We start from the raw sequence: 23,584 nt of genomic DNA, 5'->3' as shown, positions 1-23,584 counted from the left end.
GGATCATTCTCATCTGAACTACAGCTATGAAAGAAAACAGAAGCTGTGGAAAAAAACATTAGTTAAGAAGGATTCTTATCTTTCAAAAGATAGCTTCCAAACAAAAATTGCAATACTGTCTCTGGAAACTGTTTGAGGAACAAAATTTATCTGTAATGCACCTTCCAATCCACAAAAGGGCGGAGTTCTGACACAGCTGTAACTGCACATTTTTGGGAAAATGCATAGCATACCATCCACAAGAGTGAAGGTTACCAAATTTTTCTGCTTTCCCCAAGGCAAGAGAGCGGGATTTTTGGCAAGCACAGGATATTCTTTCCTTCATAATTAATAAGCAGTAAGTCTTCCAAAGTAAACTGATCTGCTGCAAATCAGCCATAAAATGCCACACTTCTTTCTAAGTGACACTGCTGAAGTTGCATCAACATTTCATTAAATTATTTTTAAGCAGGTGATATTTCAATAAAAGCAAGTTTTAATGCATCTGCCCTTTTAAAAGAAATCAATAAAATCAGTTTGACCTTTGATCCCTCTGATCCCTCAAAAACACTAATATAACTAGAATACTGTTTTGAGAAAGAGTTCACAAAATTTGTTTGAAAAGTTTTTCACCTACTGAATATATTATGAGAACAATGACATGGAAAGAGTGAACACCTAGTTTTGGAAGCAATTCTGAATGAGTAAATAAACAACTGCCTTGGATTTGCTTTAGTACAGAAATTCTGTTCCACATAATACAGATTGAAAAAGATTTATCTCTGAATATTTGAAAATAAGTATAAAATAAACTAATAAGAGCAATAAACTCAACTGTCAGATCAGCGTGGCTTAAGGGAGCAACTACAGACAAGAACTAAGATCTTCATGTTCTACTTCATTTCAAAATATACCTGAATCCACTACACAATCCTTCCAATAACTTGTACCAACTATCTGAACAATTTATACCTTAAAGAACAATTTACAACTTAAAAACATGCTAAAGAAACAAAATAGCTAGCTAATCCTTCAAAGTTTCTGCTTCTACCTACCTGCAGGCTTAAAAATAGAATTTTAATGTGAAATTATCAGGTGTTTTTCTTTAAAGCCACACAGATCAGAAGCATGTCAAAAATAACCAAAACAAAACACCCACCATCTGCCCTTCCCCACTAAACACCCCCTTCCAAAAAAAAAACAACAACAAAAAAATAACAAACCCCAAAACAAACCAAACCTGAAAAGGCTGGTGCTCTGAAGAATATATGTATATTCTTTGCATGTATCTATATGAATATGGATACGTTTCACCTATATTGTGGCAAAACAGCTGCCCTGACAACTCATAGCAACAGGAATACTGTGCTGAAGAAAGGAATTCAAGCAAAAATTAATCTGAAGAGTTCATGCTACAAACATTATTTACTATAAAATATTAACAGGTTAATAATTATTTTTGTTGGCTAAACCCACTAAAGGAGTGAATTTAGTGCAAGCTTATCCTTGCAGCACTAAATTTTCCATACTTGCATCAATTCGGGGCAACTGTTCACATGCCAAACCTAACTAGGTAAATAATGATGCAGTTTAGGACTGACTGACCACAGCCAGGTCAATGGAGAAAAAGGATTTATCAGTACAGGAGACTTCTGTTTTCAAGCTTCTGTTTTCTTTACAGTACTTGTTCCAATGATCTTGTAAGGTAAAATGAAACTGTGCAGGCAAAGTAAAATGACCACTCAAAGATCACACCTGCCTTCAGTTTCAAAATGGTATCTGTGGAAGCACAAAACCCCAGTATAAAATTATTGTGTGAGAAGTGCAGTGGAATATTCTCTGCACTATTACACACCAACACAAACACACCCCCAATAAGGTAAAGTAACAGAAAATTGAGAAATGAAAGGACTATAGGAGAAAAACTGAATTATGGTTAAACAAAGAATGAAGCTTATGCTGTTTGTTGAGATTTGTTTTTCAGAAATTGATTCACATTGTTTTGGTGGACAACAAGTTTATCACGAGCCAGCAATTCACTCTCTCAAGGCCAAGCATCCTGGGCTGCATTAGGGAGAGCACTGCCAGCAGGCTGAGGGAGTGACACCGCCCCTCTGCTGGTGAAGCCGCACTCGAGATGCTGCATCCAGTTCTGGGCTTCTGGGAACAACAAAGAGATGGACATAACCAGCAAAGGGCCACAAAGGTGCTTAAGGGACCAGAGTATGTTTTACATGAGGTGAGGCTGAGAGAACTGGGCCTGGAGAAGTGAAGACTCAGGAGGTAACTTATCCACATGTAGAAATACCTGATGGAAGGGTGTAAAGCAAATAAAGCCAGCAGTGCCTACTGACAGGACAAGAGGCGATGGACACAAACTAAAGCACATGAAATTCTACCCAATATCAAGAAACAATTTTCCAGACAAAGTGGTCAAATGTTGGAACAGGTTGCTCAGGAAGATTTAGTCTCCATCTTTGGAAATATTCAAAACCCAACTGGACATCATTCTGTGCAATCTGCTCCAGCTAACCCTGCTTAAGCAGCAGGGTTGCTCCAGATCATCTCAAGAAGCCCCTTCCATCCTCTGTGATTGTCTGGTTGGGTTCTAGAGGTTACAAGTTTAGATCCCAAATGTGAGAGCACAAACTAGATGACAATAAAAAATACAGGTTGTTGCAAGAAAATGCAACAGGAATAAAAGCATGATGAAAAGGTTACATATTGAGCACAGAACTATTTTGACTACTGTATTGCTTAGTGTTTTACACAGCATGCAAAAAGTGACTTATCAAGTACCAAAGATTAGCTCCTCTTACTTGGAACAAAGGAGCAGAGCAAGGAAAATGAATCAGCACTCTCTGGACAGAAGCTAGTATGACTTCTATTTGGGCTATAAAGAAGAGTGCAAACAAAAGCCTGTGTCATTCTCTGATATACTACATCGGGGAAACAGAAAGGAGATTCTTGTTTTCCTTAGCCACAAGTCCCAAATAAATTCATTTCTGCAAACCTAAAGCAGAGGAAGTACTCTTCTGGAAGGAAGGCCAAGAGAAGCCAGAAATCCACACAAGCCATTAACCATCAAAGCCAGCATAATGCTGGGAGGGTGGCACAAAAAACACAATCATAAGAATATGCACATAAACTTATATTTTAAGTGTGTAGCCAAACAGGGGGTTTCAACTTGGTTTTTATTATAATTCTTACAAGAAAAGGGAAACAAGGAACCTCCTGTCAGGCATATTCCTCCAAGAGTTCACAGCTGGTGACTCCATGACTCAGGACTTTTCAGCTCCTAACCACCGCTACAAATGCAGAGCACTGTGCTTCATATTTATTCAGTTGAACCTAATGAAACTTAGGTTTCTGCTAAGGAAAAAAACAGAGAAATTTATTCCACAAGCAGAACTTCACCAAGTACTCCTCACGGTCATTTCACTGATAGAAACACCTCTGCCCAAGGAAAGAGGAAAGCAAGATCCCCAGGGGGTTGGAATTCTGTCTCTTGTGATCTTCTGTTTGTGAATTATTAAACCTTGCCTGTCACTTTTGTTGACGTTGTACCTCATTACAAGAGGAAGCCAGTGAAATCTAGAGCAGCCATTATTCTCTCCTAGCAACAAAGGCAGCAGTTAAATAGCACGTGCTGTGCTTAACCCAGACCAGGTAACAAAACCCAAAGTTCCCTAAAAACAAGTGCATCACACTTGACAAGATGAATTGTACTTGTGTAATAGTATTTCAAACTAAAAATAGGGAAAGGAACATGAAATTTTCTGAACTGACACTCTAGAACTGACTGTAGACCTTTATTACCAGACCAGATTTTTTTTTTTATTTTAGAAAAATTGAAAAGGAAAGCCATTAAAGAGACAGAAACAGTGAAATGTCATTTTGATCTCGAACTAGGTGACTTGGCAAGATATCACTGCTAGATTTTAGTTCTTGCTCTTTTTGCCTCAGATACCACATAAGAATGCAAAGTCAGAAAGGAGTGTAGAAGCACCCAGACTCCTATAGCAAGAACAGTTTAAGAGTTCAAACATCCCACAGAGTATGTTCTAAAGAGCACTAAGAGTTGGCATAAATGTTCTTGCAGTGGTCCAAGGCAACATCTCCAGGCATATCAGCAAATCCACTTAGAAGAGAATTCATCCCATGACCCAATTACAACACAGTTTTATTTTGGAGATCACTCAGCTGTGCCTCAGCAACAAAACAAGAGTCTGGAGCCATCTCAGTGCAAGTCTGGTTGCAGAAAGTTTTCACACATACAAAGCCATAATTATGTTAAGTCAGCGCATTTTTCTCTCCTATAAACGCCACACCATGATTAAAAAAAAAAAAAAAAAAAAAGCGCAGAAGAGAAAAGTAATGGCTCTCTATAAAAAAAATGGGTCACCAGTAACCTAAATTCCAGCTGGTTAAGAGATGGGGAAAGAGCTAACTAGAAATTAAAGAGATAATTCAACCAAGGTTCAACTTCAGGATACATCTTTGCAATTGCTGTTACTAAGTGAGTCTCAAATTGTATTCCGAAATTTTAGTCAGACATTGTTGCCTTTCCTCCCTTGCCACTGCTGTCTACATCATAAGAACTGAGGTGACTCCTTCATTCACATTAACAGCAGCAGCCTCAAATTGCAAAAGGTTTTCTTTTCAGCTGAATCTGCACTTCAAGGAGTACATATCAACCACACTCATAAAATATTTACAGGTTTGTCTCACTTCAGACAGATTTCTTCATTATAATGTTTAGAGCTGGAAAAAGTGAAGCAAACAGAATATTAAGCCAATTCTCGTTCATCTAAGGATAAGATTTACAGAATTCCAGGTCCTGAAATTTAACAAATGTTGCTTGTTAATTTTAAGGTCATTGGTGGCTAAATAAAAATACCTGAAGACTAACAGAGATGCTGAGAGGCTTTTAAAAGGAATTTTAAACTTACCTGTCTTCTCTGGTTTACAAGTATAGCAAAAATAATTAGCAAAGTATTTTGCCTTTTTTCTCCTCAAAATCAAAATTATGGTGCATTTATACAAAACACTCAAGTCCAGCAGGCACAGATTCCTGACAACCTCAACTACATCCAAGTGTTAAAATGTGGAAAGGGCTTTTGGCCAGACAACAGTATCACTTTTGAAGTCCTCAACTTCTCTTAATCTGTGAGCTCCTAATGTTCTGAAAATTGAGCTTATTGGCAACAGGCTGTTTTTCTTCATTAACTTTGGGAGACACTGAGGAAATATCCCAGAGTTCACAAACTGAAAGCCACTAACTGATGCATGGCTGGATCCCAAGGAAGCATCCAAATGAGGGCAGGACTGCTGTAGCTGACATCCAGCTTTTTAGTCTCTGTAGACTCAGTCAAGATTTTTGCCTCCTGAAAATTCTGTTCCTCTCACATGACATCTGCAAGTCAGAAGCTGAAGGATATTTGGAATGCAGCATGTGGGAAGCTCTAAGCATTCCTGTACACTGTGTGATTAGTGTGCAAAAGGGCAAAGTCCATTGATCTGTAAGATTCTAAAACACATACTACCATAAGAAACAAATTTCCTTCACAATATTTTAAAAGCTTACAATAAATTAGAATTACTTTTACCTGAATGTTTTTACACTAATAATTTCATGGTAAGTCTCCAAAAGGACTTTCCCAAATAAGAGAGAAGGTCTAGCACTTACCAAGAGCACGAAACAGCAATATCAAGCTTATCATTTTCTAAAGCACTAAGACAGTTGTGCCATGTTTACCTGAAAGCCAAACTTTAAAATCAAGTTGAGTAATTCCAGTTGCAGCCAGTTCCAGTGGAAGAAAGTCTAACACAACACAGTATTTGCAAGTGACAGCCTGTAGATGGCCTAAATCCAAGATCTCTGCTGTCTATCCATCATCATGTATCCCACAGCACAAAACCATATGCATTAATTTTTGACTGGCAATGTTCTACTCTGTCCATCAGATAAAATACTTGCAATTTCTTCATGTGCATTTTTTACATTGCTCAACAGTAAAGGCATTCCACCCCTGGGGGAAAAAATGGCAAAAACAAAAAAATGTTGCAGCAGTTCTCAGGTATGGCTTTGTTCAACTTTACCTGTAGTATCTTCATTGCCATGAAGTATTATGTATCACACTTACCTTTTCTATAAAATCCACTGTTTGGACAACTGACAAATTATTTCACCAAACAAGAATTCTAGTAACCAGATTAACAACTTCTGGAAAATTTTACAATTTTCATCTCAGAAAAAGAAGAACCTTCCTAAGAATCCAGAGAATTTGTCTTCCTCAAATTTATTCCAATGCTGATGAACCCTCCAGAAAAATAAACACCTCTAAAAATAACAAGCCTTACATATCTATTTTAAAACTATGTACTTTACTTTAGGTTCATGTATTCTAGTTTTCTTACCTTAACCATGGGGACTACGAAAGCTAAAGAAATGGATGTTTCTTTAATAAACTGGGATGGGCCAGCAGCTATCCCATGAACTGCCATTATTGTTAGCCTGTTTCTGGGGGGCACCCATAAAAGCACATGAGACAAGTTCCTTAGCAGAAAGAAATCATGGCAATAGAACTGTTATCAGAAGAGCAGAATTATTTCCTGTAGCATCAACTCTGTCAAACCTAAACATCTACTGTGCAGAGAAATTTACATGTATCTGGACACCATTTCCTAAAAAATTGTTTCCAGAACTGCTAGACAACATGAGGCCTTTCAAGCCTGCATAAAAAGTAATCTAATGTTCCATAGTATGTTTGGTGGATCTAAGCAGTTAAAGGAGGCTTTCTAACTCCACTGTTGCTTTTCATCCCCCTTAAATTACCAAATGTAACAATGTATGTAATAAAAAAAATACTGTTTCTCTTCTACACTTCGTTCATTATCATTTCACCACCCAAAGTTTAGGTTTCTCTCTTTACTTGCTTTACCTTTTCCTATCCAAACAGAGGCACAAAGATAGATTTTCCTGTTTTTTTAGCAATGACACCAATTCTGCCAAAACCTGTTTTCTCTGCTTGCCAGTACACTCACATTTAATTTCAAATAATTTCAATTTTAAGTGCCACAAACACAAAGTTTTCCAAAACCGCTTCTCCATAGTTCACAGCTGTTGTTCCTATTACATCAGTTGAGTTCATCTCAGTTATTTCTCCTTTTTTCCTTGCAAAGGCACAACGATACTAAAGAGTGATACTAAATACCCAGAGAGCTTATTTAGGAGGAGCAGAGGGGGTGAAGAACACCGCGAAAACGCTTCACAGCAGCGCCCAGAAACCACGAGTGCACCGAGACACCACGAAACCGGTTTAATCTACAAGTATTCAGACGATGCACACCAACGTTTTAGAGCGAAGCACATAAAACACACCCGCACATAAAACAGCGGCACGGCTGCCGCCCGCCAGCGGGACGCGGGCGTTACCGGGGCAGCGCCGGCCCGCGTGGCCGCTGCCCTGCGGCTCCGCCCGCCCGGGCCCCGCTGCGGCCGCTCGGCCCGGCCCCGGGCGCTGCTGCCATGCGAGGCAGCCCCCGCCCAGGCCTGTTGGGCCCCGGGGCCGCCGCCGCCCCAGCCCCGCTCACCTGTGGGCGGCGGGCCCGCCGGCTCTCCCCGCTCCGTCCATCGCGGCCCCGCCGTTGCTATGGGCCCCCGCCCGCCGCTGCCCTTAGCAACGGCGCGCGGCACTGAGGCGCGCCGCCATTGGCCGGGGCCGCGAGCACGCCGCCCGCCGATTGGCCGCGGCGGCGCGCACGCGCGGCGGAACGCAAGGGCCGCCCCCGTGGCTCCGTGCGGGAGGCGCCCGCCGCCTCCGCTGGGAGCGGGGAACGGTCCCGGCGGGAACGGCGTGCGGCACCGAGCCCTTGCCGGACACACTTTCCCAGGGAAGACCGCCCCAAATGACCCCCCCAACCCCCTTCCGTCGCCACGACCCTCCCCGCGCCCGCCCCGGCGTTTGTCGGAGGCGCTGCCAGGCGCAGTAGAGGGCCGGGCTGAAATCAGGTCCCCTCTTAGCCCCCTGAGGGCCATCATCTGTCCGGGCGTGTCCTTGCCCGCAGCGAGTCGCTGCTCCCGCCAGGTCAGGTGTGGGGCTGTCCCCTCGGGAGCTCCATGTTTGCCTTGACCAGGATGTCCGCAGCGCTCAGCTTCCCCTGCTCCCGCAGGTACTTCATTATGTGCGGCCGCCGCCTCCAGGTGACCTTCATTCCATACTCGTGCTCGGGAGTATCTGCAACCAGTACTGCTGCCGCCTCCCCTCTCCCACAGGGCTCAGAACCAAGTGGCAACGCTTCTTCTGGATGCCAGGCGTGACTGCTTGGGGATAGAGTGTTGCTGCATCTCCCGTTCCTTGGGGAAGGAACCTGTGTAGCCTCTGCATCTGATGGACTAGGGACTTCTTGCTCCACAGGCTGGGGAGCAGGCTCTCCACAGTCCTCTAGACTCTTCACCTGGATGTTGGCATTTGCTGCTGTCCCTTTCTGAGGCTGGTTAGGAGAGCACTGTGCCTTCTTTCTCAAGCAATTTGGATCATCCAACGGAGGGACCGCATGTCCTTTTGGATTCTCAAAAGTTAAAGGAGGAAATCTGCAGGCTGCAGCTCCTCGTGCATGAAATGAGCTGTGGTTGGCATCCTGATTATAGGGCTTCTGAGGACCACGATGCTTCTTCTGGCGTGCTTTCAACACCAGTGGCTTAGTTGTGTCAAATTGTGGGCACACCTGAAGGGAAAGACATAATAATAAGATAAAACCCCAACCCTTTCCTACAGACAGTTCTACTTCCCCACCTTTTTCCAGTGTGTTCATTGAATAATCTGTTCTGCAGCAAAGCAAAGGAGTCACTAACAAAGCTGCTATGCATGAGATGCCTCTGAACCTCAACAATATGTTCTGACACTGTTCTGTGGAAAGTCCTTGGGGTGCAAGTGAGCTGATCACTGGCAACTCACAAAGAACTCAAGATTTGGGTTTTAAAGGAAGTCTAAGTGGTGTCTTCTCCTGTAAACCCTGCAGATTTAAGAAAGTTTAGAATGGATCCTTTTTGTTTCTGTGTCTTAGCATAACTCAAATAGGTTTAAAGAACTAAATCCTCAGCCTTCCCAGAGAAGTAGAGACTGAACTGGGAGAGCAACACAAAATGATCAAAGAATGCCCACTTACCTCAATCCCCTTAGATTATGTTAATAGGGTGTTCAAAATCTTCCCCCCAAACATCTCTGTTTCAAAATAGAGTTAATTTCTGTATTGTGGAGTAACAGATCACCCAAAATCCACTTCTACAATCACCTTCCTATAGAAAAGATGGTCCAAGCTCAACAGTCTATATTTCTTTGGATGATTCTGGACTCACACTCAAACCCTGGAAATCCTTTTATTACAGTGTTCTTTGAATCCTGGTTATTAACAAAAAAGTCAGACTCTGTTTCAGATTCCAGTTTGATTTTTCCAAGAGCACACCAAACTGAGTTCTTGCTACAGTAACTACACATCTCCTTCAGCATTCCTGAGTCACTGTATAGTTCCTCAAAACACTGAGTGCAATTTAACTAAGGATGGTGATTGTCTGATGTACAGCTGAACTGTTTGAATCCAAAGCCATTGTGCAGGAAAAGAGAAATGATTCTGTAGTAATTGTATACTGACACATACTTAAAATAGTCCCTGATTTTAAGGATATGCCTTCCTGGCTTCAGAGAACATGTAGGGTAGGTCTTACCAATGCAGGAACCTAGTAGTGGAAAAGGTATGAAAAACTTAGATAATGCCAGAAAGAGAGGAGCAGAAAATCAGTTTCTATTGAAACAAGTTGACAGACACTCTGCAGAGGATGCTTCCAGAAGTTACAAACCTACCACATTTTCCAAACTGAGAAATATTTAACAGTTTCAGTACCAATAGCTTCAAACAAATTTTAGAATACTTGTATTTTAGGAATCAAAGAGCAACCAGGGTGGATGTTTCCACCTCTTCCAAACAAAATGAATGCTTATTCACAGCAGTTATTTTACTTAGTGATTCACAAACTGAAGAGCTAACTGCCTCAAGCAGATACAAAAAAAAATTAAAGAGGAAAAAATTGAAGATGTCCTACTTCAAGGTTAAGGCATCACAAAAATACCTGCAGGTCAACAGGAACAAAGGAATGTTTCATGCAGGTCTGAAACCACACTTCCTGAGCTTGCTTTGTGAAGAGCAGAGCCAAGCAGCAGTAATGTTTAAACAGAGCTCCCCTAGGTGATGACTACTGTTGCATAGGAACAGTCTGTCTTTGCTGCAGCTGTTTGCTTTAAAAAAATAAATGACACAAGGAGTATTTTAGGACATGGCAAACAGTCCCAAGAAAAGGAACCCATCAGAAGATTGGTATGGAGAGAAGCTACTCAAAACACAGAAATGGAAAGAGGGCAGGTTAGAACAAATGATTCTGAAGTGAAAACCTATGTTCTCTAAATTTAGCAGTGTCAGATTTAAACAATACACCCAATACTTTAACATGTAACATTTAGAGTTCAGCAGTTATTTCAAACAGCAAGCCAATAAGAAAAATCTCCCCTAATGTTCATTTTGTGCAGGGTTTTTGGTTGCCTAGGAAAACAGTGTTTTCCTGATGGGAATAATTTTTCTAGAAGACAAATATTCATTAATCAGTAAACACTGCACACAGTTTATGTCTTCAACTAACCAAGACCTTAGTGCTTATTCTTGGAATGTAAAGCAACTCAAGCACTTATTTATGCTTTAGACTGATAGAGGGAATTCAGGTCTGGGCTAATAATTTTCCAGATCCAGAACAGATAACATTTTGTTAAGACATACAGGAGTAACTGGAAAACTGTTGCTGTGGGACACAGGAGGAAAGATAATTTATACCAACCCAGGCAGCAGAGGTGTTCAGGTCCACACGTTTTGTAGGCACACGTCTGGGATTCTCAGCCAAATGCAGTGGAGCTTCATAGCAATGGATGGGCCCTGCCCGTGGCTGCTCAAGGAAAACCAGCTCTGCCTTCCTGGCCTTGTGGGTACACTTCTTCTTTGGAGGCATCAAAAGGTGTGGTAAAACTACTTAGAAACCTCATGATGCTTGTTGGAGCCAATTGAAGAAAGAAGGAAGCACCCCGAGGAGATGCTAAAGTGCTCTTGAATCTGTAGAAGGCAAATAAATGGATTTGAAGAAAGACTTGTTTGGAAACCTCAGATGCAGTTTTTAACAAAAGCAAAACATTTATGCAACAGCACAGTGTACACATCTCAGGCAGACTTGTTCCCAACAGTAGTTCTTGAACCTTTTGTCAATTTTCAGGTGGATTTAGAAATGCACTGCAGGAATGGGAGCAGATGACCTACTGATCCAGCCATATCAAATCAGCTATGAAAAGAAAAACCCAAAAAACTTATTTTCATTTTTTCAATTCAATCTTGCTTGTAATGCCAAGGGCTCAGATAATCAGAACTCTTTCCCTTTCTGGTTGCCAACTATCTGTACATTTTAACTTCAAGAGACTAAGTTTGTTTTTTTTTCTTTTTTACAAAACACAGTTGACATCTCCCTCCTGTATTCTACAGATCTTGCATGATTTGTTTGCTTTGCCTAATGAATAAGTTTGAACTGAAGTAACATTGTATTTAATTTTCTGTTGGAAAACACATCACGGAATCAATTAGGTTGAAAGACCTCTCAGATCATCAAATCCACCTTTAGCCAAACACCACCATGGCAAGTAGACCATGGCACTAAGTGCTACACCTCCAGGGACAGTGACTCCACCTCCCTGGGGAGCCCATTCCAATGTCTAATCACCTTTCCTGTGAAGAACTTCTTCCTAATGCCCAACTTAAGCTTCCCCTGGTGCAGCTTAGGACGATTTCCTCTTGTTCCATCGCTGGATGTCTGGGAGGACAGGCCAATCCCCACCTGGCCACAGCCTCCTCTCAGGCAGCTGTAGAGAGCAATAAGGTGCCCCTGAGCCTCCTTTTCTCCAGGCTGAACACCCCCAGCTGCTCCTCATGGGACTTGTGCTCCAGACCAGCTCTGCTGTGCATCTCAGGACCCACTCCAGCCCCTGACTGTCCTTCCTGAAGTGAGGGGCCCGGAGCTGGACACGGCACTGTGAGTGCCCCAGCAGTGCGGAGGAGAGAGGAACGATCCCCGCCCGGTCCCGCTGCCACGCTATTGCTGATACAGGCCAGGTGCCCCCGGCCTTCTTGGCTACAGCTGGCTCTCATTCACCCAGCCTGACTTACCGTAGATCAGCACGCACAAGAAAACTTGATAACATTTCCTGAGCAATGTATGAGACTGCAACAGCCTGACCGCTTACCTAAGTGCGGCGTGCTCAGGGGGTGCTGCGGGCCCCGCTAGCCCGCTGCAGCCGTGACACACTCGTTAAACGGTAACACCCCGCAGCTCCTCACCAGGAGTCAGCGCGCTGCCGGCGGCCCGGGCGCACGGCGGGGCTCCCAGCCGCGGGCAGCATGGTTGAAGGAAGCTGCCGGCACTACCCCAGCCGGGCCCGGAGCGGCCGGCCCGGGACAGGGCCGAACTAGACAACGCGATGATAGCAGCAGCAGCAGCAGCGGCGGCAGCGGCGGCGGCGGCGGCGGCGGCGGCGGCGGCGGCGGCGGCGGCGGCGGCGGCCCGGGCTCTGTCCCGCCCGCACATCCGTATCCCCCGCCGCCGCCGCCGATTGGCCCGGCCCGCCCGGCCCCGCCTCCGCCTCCGCTCATTGGCGCAGGCCGGCACGTGACAGGGCCAGCGCTGCGCCGGGCGCCAAATTCAAACCCGGGCCGCGCCGGGAGCGCCGGGGCCGCCGCGGCCGCCGCCACAGCGCTACATCGGCCCTGCCCCGGCCCGGCAGCTGGTGAGTCCCGACCGCAGCCCGCCGCCATCCTCCGGGGACCCTGGCAAGGGTCGGCACCCCTCGGCGGGCCGCGCTAAGGCCACCGCGCGGGCGGGAGAGGGCAGCGCCTGGGCCCGGCCGGGGCGGCAGGCCCCGCGGGAGCAGGTGAACCCGCTGGCCGGGGCGGCAGCGCAGGGGCTGGAGCGGGGGAAGGAGGAGCTGGGAGCGCTTTGGCGCTGCCCTCCGTGCGCCCTCGGGCAGCGCGCACACGGCGGTGCCCCGGGCCCGTGCGGGGGTAGCAGATCGGGGCCTCCCTGGGAAGTGACGCGCTCCTGTTCCTGCTCACGGGAACGCAGCCTGGGGGAGGCTGGCGCAGGGCTCTTCCTTCGGCGCTGCCTCTCCTTAAGGGGGTGGAGCAGATCGCAGAGGGCCATGCTTGTGCCGGCTGCCAGAACCCGCGTGGAATGATCGCCGGGCCGGCTGCTCCCTGTGCATAGGGCATCAGCTCTGCTGGACTCTGTTTTATATCAATGTAGGGGATTCGTATTGAGAATTTGCTCGTTTACTTGATGACCCCGTCAAATCTACCAATGCAAAAGGCCTCCTTATTGTTGTCTATTCTGCTTGCCATCTCTAATGATAAACAATAAGTACCATTTATATATTGTTCAGGTATAGTTTGCAGAAAAGCACAGGCTGTACCGAATTCCTGCTGGCGTTATTAGTAGTATTCTCACAGCATCTTACCCTGGAAGCAGTATCTCTGAATTTTATTTCCTTTGCTTCCAGCTTTATAGTCTAAACCATCTCTTCTCCAAAAGTTTGACATCAAAATTTTATGCTGCCCAATGATGAATTTATGTCAAATCTTAACAAATCTATGAAAGGAATTAGAAGTACATTTACTTGGTGTCTAGCTTAAAGCACCTTACTTCTGCTGCATTTATTGTGTGCCTTTGTAGTGTTCAGGGTAATCTCTGCTTCCCAGGTCTTAAACCATCTGTAAATTCCCTTTTCACACAGGTTGTGTAATCTGCTGCTTAGAGCAATCAACTGTAAGAATCAGCACTGCTATTTCTATATTCTACCTCCCCTCCAGCTTGCTGGCTGACGCTGGTCACATTATAGCTAAGTCTTTCTGTAAAGCACATACACACTTTGCTCATTATAATGTACTTTGTGATGCAAGTTATCTACTCTGCACATCTCTCTCCCGTCCTGCTTACCCAAGGTGTGGGTTAGGGAGGTAGAGAATGATTTTTTAGTAGCCTTATCAGCGTTACTAAATGCTTTCAATTTTAATTTCCCTTTTGTGTTTCTAGCTTTGTAGCAACTGCTGAGAATGTGTGCTCTGTGGGAGGTCTTGAGATGATTTGCTGCAGCCTTTATGTTGTACCTTTTGTTTTGCAGGATTTGTTCCTCTCCCTTTCAATGGAGAGTGACAGTATAGACCAATAATGAGGACCAGCCCTCGCAGGCCCTTAATTCTCAAAAGACGAAAACTGACCCTCCCACAGAACGATGAATCCAGTACTTCAGCAAGAGATGAGAACAGAGGTCAGGATGAAAAGGCTCCTAAGCAGGAGCACAGACAGGAAGACCAACACAGCGGACAACCCAGAGACAAAAGGGACTGTGGCCTGCAGAAATTCCCAGCAGGAATAAAGATAATTGACCACCCTACAATGCCCAACACCCAGGTGGTGGCAATCCCTACAAATGCTGATATCCAGAGCATCATAGAGGCATTGACAGCAAAAGGAAAAGAGTGTGGCAACAATGGACCCAACAAGTTCATTCTCATTAGCAGCGGGGGCACATCCCGCTCAGCTGGTCCAGCACCATCACAGCACCTCCCATCAGAGAAGAAAGCCAGTGCAGCCACCAAGGCTGCAGTTAGCCAAGAAAGAGAGAAGAATGTTGCACAGACACCTGGTCTTGCAGGCAGTACAGCGCTCTGGCATTCAGGAGTTGATCCTGTGGTTAGACAGGAGCAGGAGACCAACAGTATGTAGCCTTTACCTTTTTTTTTGTCTTGGCAGACAAAGAGATGTGAAATGGGCCAAGGAGTGCAGCACTTGCATCTTGGGTGGCAGTAATTATTAATATTTTGTTAATTACAAAATACCTGTGGATTGTATTCTAATAATCTACATAGCTTTGCATATGTAGTGAAATCTGAAGGATTACAGTGGACATTTTTTTGGTGGAAGACATCTGAGCTTCTGACTTAAGTTTTGTGCTTTCTATTTCTTGAAGTACTAGATCAACATTGTCCTGTTTTGGTTGACAGTAGTCTGGTTTAAGTGTTCTTTAGGCTGTAGCTCTTTTCAGAAATTGTTCAACTGCACATGAAATCAGGAATTCGAGGTGAACTCCTTCCACAATATTAGAGTTGCAATCCATCTTTTAGCAGTGTGACTGGTGCCTTCCTTTTGACAGCTGAGATGAGGCAGTAGCAGGGTTACTTGTGGGAAAGCAGGGTTATGAGGAGGGGAAGGCTGTAGCCTACCTGGGCTTGAGTAAAGCCTTTGGCACTGTCTCCCACAGCACAATTCTGGAAAAGCTGGCAGCCCCTGGCTTGTCAGGTTTACTCTTCACTGGGTTAAAACTGGCTGGATGTCTGGGCCCAGACAGTGGTGCTGAATGGTGCTGCATCTGGCTGGTGACCAGTCTCTGGTGGGGTGCCCCAGGGCTGGGGCCAGTCCTGTTCACTCTGGATATCAATGATCTGGATCAGGGGATCGAGGGCATCCTCAGTAAATTCACAGATGACACTGAGCTGGGTGGGAGTGTGGATCTGCTGGAGGGTAGGAGGGCCCTGCAGAGGGATCTGGACCGGCTGGATCCATGGGTCAAGGCCAATTACGTGACATTCAATAAGACCGGGTACCAGGTCCTGCAGTTGCATTGCAACAACCCCAGGCAGTGCTACAAGATGGGGGAAGAGTCTGGAAAACTGCCCGGCAGGAAAAGACCTGGGGGTACTGGTCAGCAGCAGCTGCACATGAGCCAGCTGTGCACAGGTGGCCAAGAAGGCCAATGGCACCTGGCCTGTACCAGCAGTAGTGTGTCCAGCAGGACCAGGGCAGAGATTGTCCCCCTGTACTTGGCACTGGTGAGGCCACACCTTGAGTTCTGTTCTCAGTTTTGGGTCACTCATGTCAGGAAAGACATTGAGGTGCTGGAGGCTGTCCTGAGAAGGACAACAGAGCTGGTGAAGAGTCTGCAACACAAGTCTGATGAGGAGCAGCTGAGGGTGCTGGGGGTGTTCAGCCTGGAGAAAAGGAGGCTCAGGGGGGCCGTGTCATCCTCTACCACTGCCTGAAAGGAGGCTGTAGAGCAGTGGGGGTTGCCTTCTTCTCCTAGACAACAAATGACAGGACAAAAGGGCAAAGCCTTAAGCTGTGCCAAGGAAAGTTCGGATTGGACATCCTGAAGAATTTCTTCCCTAAAAGGGTAGTCAAGCATTGGAACAGACTGTCCAGGGAGGTTTGGAGTCACCATCCCTAGAGGTGTTCAAGAAACAACTGGATGCTGCAGTCAGTGCCACGGTCTTGTTGACAAGGTGGTGTTTGGTCACAAGTTGTACTTGATGGTCTTGGAGGACTCTTTTAACCTAAATTATTGTGTGATTGTTACGTGGGCTTGTTATCCCAACAGGCAGTGGCGAGACAATGAGCTCTGTGTTGGACAACAGCCTCACCAACATCCAGTGGCTGGGGAAGATGAGATCCGATGGGCTAAATCCCTCTTCTGTGAAGGAGGACACAGAGAAAGAGAATCAGGTTCCTCTGCGGGAAAGAGTTAAGGTAAGTAGGAGAATACAAGAGCATGTGCTAAAACTTTTGATAAGGCAGTAATCTACATGGATCAGAATACTTGCAAGAATTAAGCATTGCTATCTCTAAGTAACCTGAGTTTGACCTTTACTGACATGAATAGCAGAACATAGAGGATCCAGGGATGTTCCATGGGCCTTCTTGTCAGCTTCATGAACATTCATGTATCACCCCTTCTGTCTTTCAGACAGAAGAGGAAGGTGCTGCTGCTGTTCCTACTGCTGCTGAGTCCTCCTCATGGCAGGATTCGGTGTCAGAACGACCTCCTTACTCCTACATGGCCATGATCCAGTTTGCCATCAACAGCACGGAGAAGAAGCGCATGACCCTGAAGGACATCTATACCTGGATTGAGGATCATTTCCCTTATTTTAAACATGTAGCTAAGCCAGGCTGGAAGGTAACAAGCAGGCCCTCAAGTTGCTGTGGGTGATGTTACATGCCTTCTGGATCAAAATGAAAAGTTGTCCCCCAGCCTGCAAAGCAAGATGGAAGCTCATTTAAACATTCCACTCCCAATACACTCTCACTCCAGATGTTCACTGTACCACTTCTTGTATCTCTTGCCTCATGCTACTTAAACAAGATGATGGAATGTTTGATCGCTGGAGTGAGAATAGGGATCTCAAGAGTACATAGAATAAGAGACTGAAGACAGGGTTGGCTGGGTACGCTGTGAACATGAAAGTTTGGTGTTGTCTGCACTTTGGAATGCAATCCCTCTGCTGGAGGGTTTGAGGTAGGCCTTGCTGTGCTGATAATAAAACTACTGCTTTTCAACCTCCTCCTCTCTCCTTTCTCCACAGAACTCCATCCGGCACAACCTGTCCCTTCATGATATGTTTGTCCGTGAGACATCTGCCAATGGTAAAATCTCCTTCTGGACTATTCACCCTGATGCAAACCGCTGCCTAACCTTGGACCAGGTGTTTAAGGTGAGTTGCCTCATGCAAAGAAAATAGGACAGGCTATCCAGTTTCTAAATGCCACAAGAGCCTGATGCACCTTATTTTAACTGTCAGGTCAAGCTGCTTTGACATCAGCCTCTTTGTAGAAGCTGGATTCAGTCACTTCACTTAACAAATAGACAAGCTCTGCATTTGAAAGAAAAGGTGCTGTGGCTGTCTGTGCTTTCGATCTGGAGCTTCTGTGGGATGTGTTTATTCTTCATGTGCTGTGCCAAATATAATAGTCAGGTCGTTCAACTTCTTACTGTGGGCCTGATTTAAATTGCTAATGAGAAGATTTCTGCTGAGGCCAACCAGGTGTTCCAATGCTGTTTGATAAGTTAGTCATAGGATGGACTTGTCCTAGCCCAAATAGATATTTTAGGAAGATTTTGTTAGGGAAATAGAGCTTTGGAGACTAGTATAGGTGTGTTTAGACTCTTGTATTTTCTGCAGTGGGTGGGTAGAATTAACTTTTGTTTGCTCAGATTGTACAAGTTTAAAATGTCCCATTTGTCTCCCTCTTTGGTTGATAACTTCATCTTAAATTTTTTTCCTGCTCAATGCCTTCTGCCACCAGCCGCTGGACTTGGGGTCACCAACATCGCCTGAGTACTCTGAATCAGTAAGAATTACCATCTGGCTCGGGGCTTGATCTTCCATTCTCTTCTTGCCAGTCACTGAAGGAAGGGACAACAGGCTTGGGGAGGGGACTGGGTCACTTCTGCATCCACTCATACAGCTCCATGCTTACCCTTTGTGGGGAGAGGAGTCTAGCCAATGTTTGACTGCCTTCAGGTGGTACAGTCTCTCGAGCTGGTAAAGCTGGACAGCTTTGAGCAACTTGGAAGTCTACTGCTGAAGTAGGCTGCAATGGACACCAGTAGGCTTCAGAGAAGAAACCCAAACAGATTTCTGGTAAAATCATCTCCATGGCAACAGTTCCAATATGTTCTGGAGCTCAAATCCAGAGAGAATAGGATCTCTCTGTGCTCCTTTTTCATTTTGGAATCCACTGCATTGTGAGTGACTCTTGGAAGGAAGAACCTGTTTGCTGTTGCTCTCTCATTCAGCTGTTTTAACAGTGAAGAATTTGTAAACATCCAGTCAAACACTTTTCTGTCACAGCTACAACCTTGGCCTTCTTTCCCTCTGCTCAGAATTCTCATCCCATTGTTGCCTCTGCTATTCCATTTGAGCACCTATCTGGTCTATGGCTTGTATGGACATCCAATATACAATAAAGCCATCCTATTAATTGTTCCTCGGGCACTGAGGGTGCCAAAACCAGCTCACTTCTGCAGTAGAGTCTGCAGCTGGAGTAGCTCTGTCATGTTGTCTCTTTTCCTGCACAGCTTTTGGTGGGCAGCTGGCTTTGGGAGGGCATAGCTGCAAACCAGCAAGTGGCACAGACCTAGAGCCAGCCTGAGTGCTGGGCGCTAACAGCTGCTCTCTTTGCATTAGTCCAGCACAGACCTCTGGTTTCACAGTTCTCAGTGAGGCAGCAGAATAAATTCTTTTCTTTTAATCTCTCTCTTTTCTCCTTCTCCTCTTACTTATCTCACAATGACTGCAGCAACAAAAGAATCGTCTTCCAGATCCTCTGAAGAACATGGGAAGCAAAACTGAACCCCAGAATTCGCGTAAGTGTCCCCAGCAGTCTAGGCCAAAGAGAATCAGTCCAATAAATCTGGGGCATTCCCCCAGATTTCTTTAGGAATACAAGTGGAGTGCGTTATCCCTGTTTGCCAGCTTTTATGCTCCTTACAGCCAGGTTTGAAATAAAAGCAGTGGTGTTGTGTCTGAAGGGATGTGATGGTGAGATGGTGGGCATTGGGCACTCAAATGGAATGAGAGCCCAAACTTGAGGGGTAGGATCTGCATGAAAGGTTATTTTCTTGTCCATGAGGCTTCTGGCTTAGTATTTGTATCCTTAAAATTAGCAGAGAAGGCAAGTGATCTGATCAAATGTTTCTTTTAGGATGTCTAGAAGGACTTTCTGTAAGGTTTCAAGAGGTAGCAGTGGAGAACAGGCAAAAGTGAGTCCCTTCTTTTCCCTTCCAGGCCGAAAGATGAAGCCTTTGCTTCCTCGTGTCAACTCCTACCTGGTTCCAATCCAGTTTCCTTTGAGTCAGCCTCTTGTCTTGCAGCCTTCTGTGAAGGTTCCTCTGTCCATGGCACAGGGAGCATCCCTTAACAGCTCGGAGACTTTGCAGAGCAATAAGCGTGTGTGCATTACTCCAAAGGTTGGTTTCTTGCTTTCCAAGGAGTTTTCAGGGGGGTTAGTGTGGGGGGCTTTTTTCCTGGTTTTTTTTTTTCCTTTTTTGTATAAGGGGTGCAAGGAGGAGGCTAAGGAAGGTGTGGGGAGTTTTTTTTTAAGAAGGGGTGAGTTTGTTTGGATTTTTTGCTTACTTTTTTTTATATCTCTTGCCTTCAATGAACCTTTTCTTCATATGGTTCCTTTGTGCATCTTTACTTAGGTGCTCTAAAACTCCAAGCTCCTATCAAGGAACTAACTAGTGATAATCCTTGCTATCTTTTACTGTCTCTAGGCTGACTACTACCTGCTAGTTTATTTGCTCCAAGGATGTTTCTCTAATTCACTAGAGGAAGGGGCTCTATGGCTTGGTCAAGACAATTTTTCTTTACTGCTGGGATGTGAAGAAAGAAGAATGGGAGGAATGGCTTTGTTCTGATCCTAAAACATTCATATTTTTGATAGCTCTATAGACAAGTAACAATGAGGAGCTTCTGAATGGGTATATATTTCATGGAGTCTCTTCCCAGAGGATTTCCGTATCTGCTGTTTGCTAATTCTGTGAAGTTGACAGTTATTCTGGGCTCAAGAAAAACAGCTATTAAACAGATCTTTTTCTTGGCATTCACTGACTGCTCTTGATTGCTTAGACATTGTAAAGCTTTAGCTTCTTCCATCCTGTCTAACCATAATCCTATTTTCCTTTGTATGCCTGCTGCTTTATGTTCTCTCCAGCTATGATTTATCTTTCTCCTGTGCTCTTTTTCTTTTGATAACCTCATTTTTTTTCTTCCTTTTCCTTGGTTTCTGGGAAGGCTGTCCTCATTCATTTTGTTATTCCCATTTAGATAATGTAAGAAAAAATCAAAGGGGTTATATTTTTTCCAGAAATATTCAGCTCTCCTTCCACCTGTACTCCCAGAAGTTCCTCAGAGCAGGTGTGCTCTGAAGGGTATGACTTTGTCACTTACCTAGAATCCTTCCCACGTGATCCTTAGGCTTCTTTCTATCAACTTCACAGAGATCAATCTCAGTCTGTTATAATTACTGCTTCCTGAGTATCTTCCTCTTACCCTCTCTGCTGACCTTAAATGCCAGTCTTTTTCTTTCCACTGTTATTTGGATTTTTGGGTAGCTGAGATCCTTGCTCACTGACTGCATGTCACCTGTGTTTCACTGTAGATGTCACTGTCTGCAGAAGAGTCTCCCTGTTTACCCTCAGCTGCTGTCAAGGAGGAAGATCAATGTGATGCAGGTTTATTCTCCCCAACCCACTCCATACAGGAGAACAGCTCCCAGCCTGGTGAGGAATTGTCTTCTTTCCCAGAGGGTGCCTGTGTGAAGGAGGAAGAAGGCTCTCAGCTGGATCCCTGGCTGTCCCCATTTGCCTCAAGTGTAACAGTCAAGGAAGAGCCAAGCTTGTTCTTCCCAGACTCATCCACGAAGGAGAGGAAACAGTTCACTGCACTCAAGTCCCCACCTAAGGCAGTTTCTGACTCTTTGGTTATAAAGAGGAGGGAAAGGCGGGAAGCAGGCAGGTCCAGAAGGAAGCAACGCCTAGCACTGCCTTGTTCAGAAGAGCTTGTCCTTGTTCTGCCAGAAAGCAGCGGCTCGGACCCTTTCCGGTTAGGGGCAGAGTGTCCCTTGCCCCAGGAAAACCAGCCCCTTGAGAGCATATCACAGCTCAGCTGCTCACAGGGAGAAGAGGGAGCCTTTAAAACGCCAGTCAAAGACGTCTTCGGCAAATTGCCCGTTTCTTCCACTCCCAGCAAAGCCTCAGCCACTACCACCCCTTCACTAGATGTCCTTGATCCCTGGAAGTCTGCTTCCTTAGCCAGAGGAAGTCATGAGCTGGACTTCAGTCCAGTGAAAACCCTTCAGTTGCCATTCACACCCCTCCAGGACAACCAGGACTTGCTGGGTTTTAATAGCACACCCCTTAAAAACCCTCTCTTTGATTCTCCTCGAGAACTGCTCAATACAGAATCCGGTGACATGGTCCTTGTGCCCCTCACGAGCTCCCCAGCATTTATTCGTGACACTCCCAAGCAATCCTCTGTTGAACTGACAGCCTCTGGCTTTACTGAAAACAGGTCACTCATGGAGGGCCTTATCCTGGACACCATGAATGACAGCCTCAGCAAAATCCTTCTGGATATCAGCTTTCCTGGTCTTGAGGATGAAAATTTAGGAACAGATATTAGTTGGTCTCAGCTCATACCTGAACTGAAGTGAACTGGCCTGAGGATTGAATTTGACTTGTTCTGATGTTAGAGAAAGAACTCCACTCTTCTGAGATTCATTCATGTGATCCAAGACAACTGCTTTTGACTGGTTCCCACATCCATGGGAGCAGAGAGCATTGGCTCCTGCTAAGCTGGGAAACAGCTCCATCAGCTGCTATGGGCTTGCTTTCAAGATGCTGTAGACTTTGAGTGGAACAAGATGGTAGAATTTCTCTAGCTTTGTGCTAGAGATAGCCTCTCTCCAGGGATTCTTATCATGAGAACATCTAGGTAGGCCCTGAATGGCGTTTGCTATTCAAGGTATCAGAGGAAACAATAGTACAATAGGAAAGAGCCCGGGAACCTCCTCCTAGCTCTGTCCTAATATCCCTTTACTTTGTATCCCCTATTACTTAGTATCTTCTGTCTAGTTTTAATGGCTGTAAATACTGTACATTCCTTTAATTAGCCCTTAATTATAATAATAATAATTTTATTATTGTAGGGTTATGGGAATATTTGGCCTGGTAAGGGTTTGACCTAGAGTGTGTTGTCCATATGTTCATATCTCTTATATTCTTCTACCCTAGCTGAAAGCCCAATTATTTTTTTTTAACTTCAAAAACACATTGGTCTAGGTTGTCCTAAGGGTGGCTGAGACAAAGATCTGAAAAATTGTTTGTATGTGACCCAAGTCAAACAGAAACAGGTTATCTGGATTGCAGCATAAAATCTTGGTTTGGATTCCTTTTCCCAGGCTGGAATGGAGAAGGGCATGGATCAAGCCATATAGCTCTTCTGATTCCAGAGGTCTATTACATACCTAGAGGACTAGGTATAGACACTTGCAGTCAGATGGACCTCTATTGAATGGTTAAAGCTGCCCTCATTACAGTCAGCAGTTCAAAATATAAAAGGGAATATAAAATATATTATATTCCCTTTAAATATCAAGGGAATGCTGGTATTTCCACTAAAAAATCACTTCTGGACACACAAGGTATGTATTGCTTGGTGCAATAGAACAACTCGTTCTCTAGAACTTAAGTCATGGAAGAAATTGCCATGGCAAAGATCTGATCCTTCTGCTTGCAGACAAATGATGACTCCTGTATCCAAATACTCAATAAAGCTTCTGTGGGAACACAGCTGAGTGTTATCTGTACCACCCCTAGCAGCCTGCTGGGATTGGCCCGTGGCATGAGCAACCCCTTCTTCTTATCTCACGTCTGTGTGCTTTGTGATCCCTGAGTGAGTGACTGTTTGGACGTTTTCAGGCCTTGTTGGCCAAACCACATTGGATTTAGTTAACCCCCTGCTTCATAAAACACACTTTTTCCTGCTGCTTATGGGTAAATCCTGACTGACTCAGAAGCATACAAACATCACAACAGCACCAGCAGACTAATCTCTTTATCTTCTAAATGCAAAACAAATATTTCTTGAAAGTATTTTTACCTTCCCCTATAAACATAAAGCCAGTTTT

At 44.9% G+C, this 23,584-nt stretch overlaps 3 protein-coding genes across 3 annotated transcripts in view; 1 reads left to right on the top strand and 2 right to left on the bottom strand.

The window, feature by feature from the left end:
- TULP3 (TUB like protein 3) overlaps positions 1 to 7,635 on the bottom strand; it is a 32,134-nt gene extending 24,499 nt beyond the window's left edge. Inside the window, exon 1 of the mRNA XM_058045745.1 lies at positions 7,576 to 7,635. Coding sequence (XP_057901728.1) covers positions 7,576 to 7,616 — 41 coding nt within the window. The 5' untranslated portion in view covers positions 7,617 to 7,635. The remainder of the gene's footprint in view (positions 1 to 7,575) is intronic.
- A 396-nt stretch (positions 7,636 to 8,031) lies between these two features.
- Positions 8,032 to 11,071, bottom strand: RHNO1 (RAD9-HUS1-RAD1 interacting nuclear orphan 1). The gene is made up of 2 exons (XM_058018673.1): positions 10,865 to 11,071; positions 8,032 to 8,709 (listed from the first exon to the last, which is right to left on the bottom strand). Exons 1-2 carry the CDS (start codon positions 11,030 to 11,032, stop codon positions 8,071 to 8,073), a joined length of 807 nt encoding a protein of 268 aa, XP_057874656.1. The 5' UTR covers positions 11,033 to 11,071; the 3' UTR covers positions 8,032 to 8,070.
- Positions 11,072 to 14,284: 3,213 nt separating this feature from the next.
- Positions 14,285 to 22,108, top strand: FOXM1 (forkhead box M1). Its single transcript, XM_058018319.1, has 8 exons — positions 14,285 to 14,834; positions 16,491 to 16,639; positions 16,857 to 17,069; positions 17,476 to 17,604; positions 18,197 to 18,241; positions 19,193 to 19,259; positions 19,681 to 19,862; positions 21,056 to 22,108. The coding sequence occupies exons 1-8, from the start codon at positions 14,285 to 14,287 to the stop codon at positions 22,106 to 22,108; spliced, it is 2,388 nt and encodes a 795-aa protein (XP_057874302.1).
- The last annotated feature ends 1,476 nt before the right edge of the window (positions 22,109 to 23,584 follow it).

This window comes from Melospiza georgiana, chromosome 2 (genome assembly GCF_028018845.1).
Source record: "Melospiza georgiana isolate bMelGeo1 chromosome 2, bMelGeo1.pri, whole genome shotgun sequence".
Taxonomy (NCBI): Eukaryota; Metazoa; Chordata; class Aves; order Passeriformes; family Passerellidae; genus Melospiza; species Melospiza georgiana.
Note: the sequence above shows the minus strand (reverse complement) of the source record. Positions and strands in the feature narration are given on the sequence as shown.